Source organism: Salmo salar, chromosome 01 (assembly GCF_965601325.2).
Source record: "Salmo salar chromosome 01, fSalSal1, whole genome shotgun sequence".
NCBI classification, from domain to species: domain Eukaryota; kingdom Metazoa; phylum Chordata; class Actinopteri; order Salmoniformes; family Salmonidae; genus Salmo; species Salmo salar.
This window is the reverse complement of record NC_138291.1, coordinates 169,669,005-169,680,007: the sequence shown is the minus strand read 5'-3', so window position 1 is coordinate 169,680,007 and position 11,003 is coordinate 169,669,005. Positions and strand designations below refer to the sequence as shown.

At 43.1% G+C, this 11,003-nt stretch overlaps 1 protein-coding gene across 4 annotated transcripts in view; it reads right to left on the bottom strand.

The window, feature by feature from the left end:
- Positions 1-1,233: 1,233 nt before the first annotated feature.
- The window catches only part of slc25a25b (solute carrier family 25 member 25b), a 48,204-nt gene continuing 38,434 nt past the window's right edge, over positions 1,234-11,003 (bottom strand). For all 4 annotated transcript variants that reach the window (XM_014143088.3, XM_014143092.3, XM_014143109.3 and 1 more), the window contains 5 exons: positions 10,396-10,554; positions 8,686-8,838; positions 8,153-8,428; positions 7,845-7,995; positions 1,234-4,553 (listed from right to left, as the gene is read on the bottom strand). In XM_014143088.3, coding sequence (XP_013998563.1) covers positions 4,369-4,553; positions 7,845-7,995; positions 8,153-8,428; positions 8,686-8,838; positions 10,396-10,554 — 924 coding nt within the window. In that variant the 3' untranslated portion in view covers positions 1,234-4,368. The remainder of the gene's footprint in view (positions 4,554-7,844; positions 7,996-8,152; positions 8,429-8,685; positions 8,839-10,395; positions 10,555-11,003) is intronic.

Sequence of the window (11,003 nt, the reverse complement as noted above, 5' to 3'; positions counted from 1 at the left end):
GTCAACACAATTGCTTTGTGAGGTGTTAACAGTGGAAGGTGTTAGCCAATGATTTATATATACACTAGATGACTAATAGGGGGCACTGTATTGAAGCCACCTTGCCTCCATCTTGGCACTCCCCCACAATTGTAAAACATATTTTGGAAGCTATAGAACTGCATTTATTCATGTTTACATTAATTTGACATGTTTATTCTATTACAGACACCTTAATGCATACTTTAAAAGTATATCTGAGCTAGATTACTAATGTTACTGTCCCCACTACAACAAAAAATACTGAAATACATGTCATTTTTTTCCTTAAAACATTTAATTGAAATACTGTAGAATTCCATTCATTCCAAAGGAGGACTGCTCCTACTGGGGAGTGCCAATATGTCCGACCGGTGACTTCAAAGCCTCTCAACGGGCAATACATGATGTAAATGCCAGCTGAAAAATACCAGTGGCCTTGTCTTGGTCCCAAGTCAGAGCTGGTCCACTGAGGCCATGGTCCAGCGATACACTAGAGCCGGGCTGTGGAAACACAAAAGTCTGAGCCTTTTTGGTAAAACAACGGGGTGAATCCCCATTATGTATCAGGATCAGAAAGTTTAGACATCAAAATGTATTTACATTTTCTCCCCTGTGCAAGATACACATTTGGAGATTGTATTTTGTACCATGCATGGCATATTCCCATTAAATGATGTGTAAAGTTTGTGGAGGTGTAGGGCTGTGTGATGACTATCATCCCTTTGTCTTGATTTTGGTGGTCTTTCACAAGCCAGGTTGACCAATACTGACACCTATATGATATTCATAAGTACTGCAGGGTGAAGGCTCACTTTTCATAGAGATACCGGCTCTGCCAGTAGCTTTCGTCTCCCCCACAAACACACCACAGCTGCCATCCGAGCGCAACAGTGACAAACAAAAGCAAAGTCTTAGTCTCACTGTAAATAGATTATTTGACACATTTTCACTATGTTCTTCTCACTTCTATTGTCTGGGATACAATTTCTAAGCATTATAAAATATGTTGCAGGTGTCAAGTTTCATGTTCGTTCATGTTTTATCCCATTTGAAGTCTGTGCCTCCCTCTCCACCATGTCAATGATGAGGCCTGGTTGGTACAGGCTGGGACAGTCATTGATCCTCCATTTGCTATGCAATATCTATGTATAGTGCTTAAGATGTGAAGTGATTCAGATGTGGTCAATTCAAACCAGGACTCAATACAAAATCTAATATTGAGTTACTTTAAAACATAAGCATGAATACATTTAGCTTTACATTCCTTCAACAAAGATGCATTCTTCTACAAAAGGACAATTGTTTTCAATACTTTTCTAAACATATTCAGGATTTAGTCTGTATTTAGTCTGTTTGATTCAAAAGAGACCATCTAAAAGACTAATATATAGATACTATACATTTCAGCCTAAAGCAATAAACAGGGGGACCATGTGCAGTGCATTTCAAGTTTACAAAAGCGACGAGTCTGATTGCCTGCTCGTCAATGCAAGAGAAAGCGCTACATTTCAGGCAGTATGGAGTGGTATCCTTAGTTGGAGTACAATACTACAGACTCAGCCTTTTCCATCCTCTTGTGGACAGAACATATGGATTCAGGCTCTGATATTTGCACTAAAGCAAAACTGTAAAAGATAAACTTATTTTTGTGGAGCTGTGCCAAGCAGAAAAAGCCTTTAGCCAAATAATGACAACCATGTGTCATCATGTTTATGCATATAAGTTCCCCTTTATAAATACATGCAGTGAGGGGACAGTGAAGACTAGGGAAACTGACACTGCCTAGTGAACACTGGGAAACATTGACAGGGGGAATTACGAGAAAAATGTGTTTTTCAGAACTACTAAATTCTCCCTGAGGATGGAACAAAATAAATTACTTAGACCAATTTCTCTCTCCATCCTCTGGAAACTGAGTACATGAATCAAAAAGTCGATTCATGGATCTCAGGTAAAATAAGGCCTTCAGCATACAGGACAAACAGCTTTTGAGACATTAAGCCTTACAACAAATAACATATCAGCCTCGATTCATGCTCCATATAACAATTAAAAGGTCCAATGCAGCCATTTTTATCTCAATATCAAATCATTTCTGGGTAACAATTAAGTACCTTACTGGGATTGTTTTCAATTAAAATGATCAAAAATATACAAAAATAGCTTCTTATCAAAAAGCAATTTCTCAAGCAAGAATTTTGCTAGGACTGTCTGGGAATGGTCTGAGTTAGGAGGGGAAAACAGAACATGTGCTGTTATGGGCAGAAAAGTTTGGAACTCTTTATTGGTCTATTAACTAATTTACCGCATGGTGATGTCACCATGGAAGGCCAAATTCCATCCCCAAAAAACAAGCTGTAATTTCAGGCAGTCTTTTCAAACAGCTCTTATACTAAAAGGGCATTATAATTTTCACAATTTCACAGTATTATTCCAACGTCAGTGTGGAAATATACATATAAAATACAAGAATATCTTGTTTTTGACTGCACTGGGCCTTTAATATTAATCATTTCAGTCAAATGTATGATAAAAAGCATCACAATGCAATGCTAGCGATCACTCATTTGATTTGTGTAAAAAAAAAAGATTCAAGTCTGGTTGAAGTTAAAGAAAATTACCTTAAAGTGCATTATTAAGTGTTTCTTGTTTAAGTGTAGTGAGAGGAAGCTTGGTGGTGGAAGTGTTTGCTCATTGCAGTTTAAATGTAATGGAGCAAAACGAGAGACCTCATGCACACAGGTCCTCATTCACACAGACCATTGCCCTGTCCCATTGCAGATATTTTTCTCCATTCTGCAGCACTGGGGACAGAGCACTCCCACACTTGCTGATGCGGTGTCTCCCAGTGTAATGCACTTTGACTAAGGCCGCACTACGCCACTACGCCCTCACAGACTTATTGAAAAGGGACATGGAATATCCTGCACCCTGGAAATTCACACATTTACAGACTGTAGACTTCAGATGCAGAGAAGGTCCGAAGGAACAAATGTCAAATCAGGACTTCCTGTCCGAAATGTTAAACAGGTAGTGACAACGTAACACCCCAAACCTTGATCAATAGGTAGGCTAATCAGTGTGTTGCATCATAATTGCTAAATACAATATATAAACAGTTGCTGAATATGTTGTTATACTATTGTAACTAAACTTATATGCTAGCAGCATCTATTATTTGAGTGCTGTCTGTACGGACCACATTTAAATAAATATCTGGTTATAATACGAAAATAAATTAGCATCAAGACACACACATCTTCTTACCAGCTGTTTTAAGACTAAGTGGACAATAAGACACTATGGGCATTCAACCTGCATCGCCTTTTCAGTTCAAATCAGTTTAACATTCTTATCAAGTCAAACAATGAGAAAAAGATAAACCACAGTTTGGATTTCTTTTGAATGGGGCAAAACAATACATGAATTAATCAGTTCAACCAAAATTCTGAGTTGAGGTTTTTCTCCCTCGAGACAAATTTGCCACAGCTAGTGCCCTAATAGTTGCAGAATTGGGGAGTGCTGCGTTAAAGGGGGACAGATAATACATAAGAACATTTTAGATGACAATCAAAAAAGCCCTTTTTGTGAATTAGGCTTTGGTTGTCTTTCACAAGCCAGATAGGTTAACCAATACTGCCACCTATAGGATAGTAATATGGGACGAAGGGTCAAACATTTACTTGATATGTGCTCCCCCAGTTGATTTTGTCAGTCCCCAGTTCCCACAAACATACAACAGCCGCCACAATGCAACAGTCACGAACAAAAGCAGCTTCTTGGTCCCTAAATACATTATTATTAGCAAACTTCAAGCTGGTTGGAGAATGTTGGTGTTCCAGTGAAGAGATTGCTTTTTAGTTAACCTGGATGACAAAATAACACATTAAATAATGATGATTAAAGGTTACATCTATGAGAGAGGATCCCCATACCTCCCTCCAAGTCACAGTGTCTGTCCACATCTGTCCATCACTTCTTTTAGTCTAAAGTTCTCCAACCCTGTTCCTGGTGGGGGGGTTGGAGCTACCCTCCTGGAGTTTTTGAGGACGGTAGCTCTCCAGGAACAGGGTTGGAGAACCCCGTTTTAGTTGTTAGTGTTGTAGTATATATCTCCCCCTTCCATTCACCTCGACCCACCTGTCCTCATAACATTCACAGAATGAGACAACGTTTCCAACAATCCCAGCAACAACCCCTTCTTTCCGAGTCACCTGCTCCGCTGCTTGGTAACTCTTCCCACTCAGTCTCCTACTCCTCGCTCTCCTCTTTTTCTCTCCAAAAAGAAAAGCAAAAAATAACCCTTTGGCTTTTAGGGGAGGTGCTCCCTCCCTTTCCTCCTGGTCCTCACCGTGACACGACCCCCAAGCTTATCTTGAGGTTCTCGTAGACCACGTAGCTAATGCTGACTGCTGGAATGACCTTCATGAAGTTGGGGGCCAGGCCCCGGTAGAGTCCGAACACACCCTCAGTCTTCACGATGTGTTTAAACAGCCCTGACATGGTCATCTGGGGACCGCCCTCGATGGTGGCTGAGGGGACACAACATGAGAGGAAGATAGATGAGAGACAAGAAATACACATCAACACTAGGGATGTACCGATCTGGAAACAAAGTTAAAAAAAATGTATTTGACCTTTATCAAACCAGGTAAACCTAGGTGAGAACAAGTTCTCATTTACAACTGCGCCCTGGCCAAGATAAAGCAAAGCAGTGTGACACAAACAACAACAACACAGAGTTACACATGGAATAAACAAGCATACAGTCAATAACACAATAGAAAAAAAAGAAAAAGTCTATATATAGTGTGTGCAAATGGCGTGAGGAGGCAAGGCAATAAATAGGCCATAGTAGCGAAGTAATTACAATTTAGCAAATGAACACTTGAGTGATAGATGAGCAGATGGTGATGAAATACTGGTGTGCAAAAGAGCAGAAAAGTAAATAAAAACAATATGGGGATGAGGTAGGTAGATTGGGTGGGCTATTTACAGATGGGCCAAGGACAGCTGCAGCGATCGGTTAGCTGCTCAGATAACTGATGTTTAAAGTTAGTGAGGGAAATATAAGTCTCCAGCTTCAGCGATTTTTGCAATTCGTTCCAGTCATTGGCAGTAGAGAATTGGAAGGAAAGGTGGCCAAAGGAGGTGTTGGCTTTGGGGATGACCAGTGAGATGTACCTGCTGGAGCGAGTGCTAGAGGTGGGTGTTGTTATCGTGACCAGTGAACTGAGATAAGGCGGAGCTTTATCTAGCATAGACTTATAGATGACCTGGAGCCAGTGGGTCTGGCGACGAATATGTAGTGAGGGCCAGCTGACTAGAGCATACAGGTCGCAGTGGTGGGTGGTATAAGAAGCTTTGGTGACAAAATGGATGGCACTGTGATAGACTACATCCAATTTGCTGAGTAGAGTATTGGAAGCTATTTTGTAAATGACATCACCGAAGTCGAGGATCGGTAGGATAGTCAGTTTTACGAGGGTATGTTTGGCGGCGTGAGTGAAGGAGGCTTTGTTGCGAAATAGGAAGCCGATTCTAGATTTAATTTTGGATTGGAGATGTTCAATATGAGTCTGGAAGGAGAGTTTACAGTCTAGCCAGACACCTAGTTATTTGTAGTTGTCCACATATTCTAAGTCAGAACCGTCCAGAGTAGTGATGCTAGTCGGGCAGACGGGTGCGGGCAGCGAACAGTTGAAAAGCATGCATTTGGTTTTACTAGCGTTTAAGAGCAGTTGGAGGCCACGGAAGGAGTGTTGTATGGTATTGAAGCGCGTTTGGGGGTTCGTTAACACAGTGTCCAAAGAAGGGCCAGATGTATACAGAATGGTGTCGTCTGCGTAGAGGTAGATCAGGGAATCACCCGCAGCAAGAGCGACATCGTTGATATATACAGAGAAAAGAGTCGGCCCGAGAATTGAACCCTGTGGTACCCCCATAGAGACTGCCAGAGGTCCAGACAACAGGCCCTACGCTTTGACACACTGAACTCTGTCTGAGAAGTAGTTGGTGAACCAAGCGAGGCAGTCATTTGAGAAACCAAGGCTGTTGAGTCTGCCAATAAGAATACGGTGATTGACAGAGTCGAAAGCCTTTGGCCAGGTCGATGAAGACGGCTGCACAGTACTTTCTTTTATCGATGGCGGTTATGATATCGTTTAGTACCTTGAGCGTGGCTGAGGTGCACAAGTGACCAGCTCAAAAACCTGATTACACAGCAGAGAAGGTACGGTGGGATTCAAAATGGTCAGTGATCTGTTTATTAACTTGGCTTTCGAAGACTTTAGAAAGGCAGGGCAGGATGGATATAGGTCTATAACAGTTTGGGTTTAGAGTGTTGCGGCAGCTTTCCAATCTTTAGGGATCTCAGACGATATGAAAGAGAGGTTGAGCAGACTGGTAATAGGGGTTGCAACAATGGCGGCAGATCATTTGTAGAAAGAGAGGGTCCAGATTGTCTAGCCCAGCTGATTTGTACGGGTCCAGGTTTTGCAGCTCTTTCAGAACATCTGCTATCTGGATTTGGGTGAAGGAGAAGCTGGGGAGGCTTGGGCAAGTAGCTGCGGGAGGTGAGGAGCTGTTGACCGAGGTTGTGGTAGCCAGGAGGAAAGCATGGCCAGCTGTAGAGAAATTCTTATTGAAATTCTCGATTATTGTGGATTTATCGGTGGTGACAGTGTTACCTACCCTCAGCGCAGGGGGCAGCTGGGAGGAGTTGCTCTTATTCTCCATGGACTTTACAGCGCCCCAGAACTTTTTGGAGTTAGAGCTACAGGATGCAAATTTCTGTTTGAAAAAGTTAGCCTTTGCTTTCCTGACTGACTCCGTGTATTGGTTCCCGACTTCCCTGAAAAGTTGCATATCGCGGGGACTTTTGGATGCTAGTGCAGTCCGCCACAGGATGTTTTTGTGCTGGTCGAGGGCAGTCAGGTCTGGAGTGAACCAAGGGCTATATCTGTTCTTAGTTCTACATTTTTTGAAAGGGGCATGCTAATTTAAGATGGTGAGGAAATTACTTTTAAAGAACGACGGCATCCTCGACTGACGGGGTGAGGTCAATATCTTTCCAGGATATCCAGGCCAGGTCGATTAGAAAGGCCTGCTCGCAGAAGTGTTTTAGGGAGCGTTTGACAGTGATGAGGGGTGGTCGTTTGACCGCGGACCCATAGTGGATGCAGGCAAAGAGGCAGTGATCGCTGAGATCCTGATTGAAAACAGCAGAGGTGTATTTGGAGGGCAAGTTGGTCAGGATAATATCTATGTTTACGGATTTAGGGTTGTACCTGGTGGGTTCCTTGATAATTTGTGTGAGATTGAGGGCATCTAGCTTAGATTGTAGGACTGCCGGGGTGTTAAGCATATCCCAGTTTAGGTCACCTAACAGAACGAACTCTGAAGATAGATGGGGGGCAATCAATTCACATATGGTGACCAGGGCACAGCGAGAGACTTATTTCTGGAGAGATACATTTTTTAAATTAGAAGCTCAAACTGTTTGGGCATAGACCTGGAAAGTATGACAGAACTTTGCAGGCTAACTCCTCCCCCTTTGGCAGTTCAATCTTGACAGAAAATGTTGTAGTTGGGTATGGAAATCTCAAAATGTCGACAACTATCTGATATGGAAACTATATATAACATCTGTAATAAAATACACTACCCCTGTACCAGTACGGAGACAGACGTATTACGCATCCCCGATTAACACATTCCATTGTACCACCGATTATGGTTGGTCCATGAACCAACACTGTCACCAATTAATTCTATGCAAGTGATCTTATGAAACTCCAAATAGAAATGGGCAGAGGGCGTACCTTGTGCCTGCATGCGGGTCCTGACCAGGGCCAGGGGGTAGCTAGCCAGCTGGCCACAGGTGCTGGAAGTGGTACCGCAGGCTAAAAGGACAAACACCCCTGGGTCTGCACTGTCTGTGGCGTAGCGCTGCAGCCACGAGTTCTTCAGAGTCTGGATGGAGGAAGGAGAAGGGAGAAAGAAATAGACAATGAGGTTAGTTGTAGAGAAAGTAGATGTGTGGTAGCAAGAGATAAGAATGACAGTGAGACTAATAGTATTAAACAACTTCCTTTCAATTCCCTCCATTCACTCACTCACACCCACCCACCTCGTAGACGGCCAGGTCAATGCCAGCGTAGGGGATGATGCCTATCAAGTTGGGAATGTAGCCCTTGTAGAAGGCGGCCATGCCCTCCTTCCGGAAGATGTGTTTGGCGCAGTCAGCGATGCCAGAGAACTGTCCTGTCTTCCTCAGGGCTAGGCGGGTCTTTAACACCTCCATGGGGTAGATGCTGCTCTGAGCGATGGCTCCAGCCAGGGATCCAGCCACAAACCTCTCCAGGATGCCCAGGGTCTCCTGGTTGCTGCCTATCAACCGTTTGATCTGGACAACAACAACTATTGTTAGTGTCAGTTCTGAACAACTAGGACATGAGGACCTAGTTAAGACAAAGTTGTTAAGCGAGTTGCTTAACATTTTTCCTCTGAGTATGTTTCTAGACAGAGTCTGAAGGAGTCATTTTTTGCCCAAAGGACCGTAAATTACAGAGCTGTTGATACCACATCTTTCATTGGCTTCAATTGACAACACTAGAAAGGGTCCCGTCATGTCAAAGTAAGGGTGCTGAACGATAGGTTTACCTGCTCGTAAGCCATGAACTTGATGGCCGACTCGGGGGCAATCTTGATGACGTTCATGCCATTGCCTCGCCATAGCGACCTCATGCCACCCTCACGGATCATGTGGGTGAAGCCGCCGGCGATGCACATGCTGTTGGTACGGGTGGCGTGAACCTGGAGACCAAGCCGAGAGACAATTTAGTCAACACAAAATTCACATTATTCAAATCACCACGTTGCATGTGAACTCAAGTTATTGAAATGCATTGTAACAGGGAGGAACTGGATGCAACTTCACATCCTAAAATCCCCTTATAACATTGTTCATATTTTCATGACTTTTGCCGTTATTGTACTTACCCTGATTATGCTATAATGAATGAGAATTTCTCTCTCGGCTCATAAAAAAAAACTGGATGTGAGTGAAGAACCGAGGGATGAACAGATCGAGAAAGAGAGACAAACTCTGAGCTGTTATTTATGCCAGTCTGCTTCTGCTGGTGGAACACACGCTGCTAACATCATTGACCAACAGACACACATGAACATTCCCTTGCATTGGCTCTCTTCCACCCAATCACGTTACAACCCGAGGGTGAGCTCGGGCCTTAGGGATTGATCTGGGTATGTAATTATAATGTATATTTGTCTACATCTATAATTTGTTTATGGCGTATATGTCTAAGTTGTTACGTCGGATATTTGTCTGAGACATTGTTCCCCCCTGCTGCTGTCTTGGTTGGACCAGGTCGCTCTTGAAAAATAGATTTCATCCCAATAATACTACCTGGATAAATAAGGTTGAATAAAAAATGAAATGTGAGAAAGCTGAACTCTGCCATGTCACCCATCTGTGTCTCAATCCCTGGTGCATCATATCAGTGGAATTGCACTTGCTAGCAGAAACGGTGTCCTAAGGACAGACCTTATGCAATTGTCTCTCTGCTATAGACGGGTTAGCTGACAACGTCAGAAGTCTGCGTTGTTGTGATTCTGGATGGCCAGATAGCTAGCAACAATGACAAGAAGCTGCCATGTAGGGAATCGTAGGTGGTTCATTTCATATAGTTTTATCTTGTTCTTAATATCATATGTTGTTTTGAGGTGTTTTGACTGATGTCACATCTATGCTAATATGGCAAAAATTCATTTACATTTAAGTCATTTAGCAGACGCTCTTATCCAGAGCGACTTACAAATTGGTGGATTCACCTTATGATATCCAGTGGAACAACCACTTTACAATAGTGCATCTAAATCTTTTATGGGGGGGTTAGAAAGGTTTCCTTTATCCTATCCTATGTATTCCTTAAAGAGGTGGGGTTTCAGGTGTCTCCGGAAGGTGGTGATTGACTCCGCTAGCTAGCTAACCAACCAACAACTGTAACGATGTAAGAGAGACAAGTGCTCATTGTGCAAATATATTTATGCTTTCAATAAACAATCTAAGCCAACCCCGTCTGTTTTGCTCCATAGTTGCGCACGCACCCGTCTATAGGACTAACACATAGATACGTGATATTACTACTGTTTAGGGTAGAAGTAGGGTCTGAAGTTTGTTTTTAACGTGAGACAAAATCCTGACTGGCTGTTTAAAGTTAAAGTGAACTAAGAAGCGTTGCATTAAAGCGGATCCGGGTTCACTTGCAGTGTGAACACAAAGAACCGAGTTCTTGTCCCTTTTGCGTGAGGTCAGTTCTTGCCATATCTTCTCAAAGGAAGTGTCCTTACCTGCATGAGCACTTTGAGCCGGTCCAGAGGTGCTGTGCAGGTTCGAGACACGGCGCCGGCTGCCCCTCCAGCCACTAGGTGTCGCCACCACATCCCAGTCTTCTTCTCCTCGGCGGTGAACTCATCTGGGACCATCAGACTCTCCCCAACATCGAAGATCTGACGGACAAACAAAGAGGTGCCGGTAAGATGACCGGTCAATTGAGTTTTTCCTCTGGCCTAAACAATATCAACACAACTATAGGCAAACCCATTTCAAAATGTCCATGAACACTGTCAACGAAAACGTGTCTTGCGATGTTCGACAAGGCACGTAGGTATTTACATGGAAATAACATAGGCAAGTACAGTGTAATAATCACACACATTACAGTGCATGTACATTGTTGAGTAGTACCTTCAACAGCTCTATCAGACGTCCGCATACTTTTAGAGGCTAAAACCTGAGGCGTATTATGTGGGGCGGGGGGGGGGGGGGGGGGGGGTTGATGTTTGTAAAAAAAAAACTATACAATAATTATATTAGATACAGAGGCCCATTATCAGCAACCATCACTCCTGTGTTCCAATGGCACGTTGTGTTAGCTAATCCAAGTTTATAAAAGGCT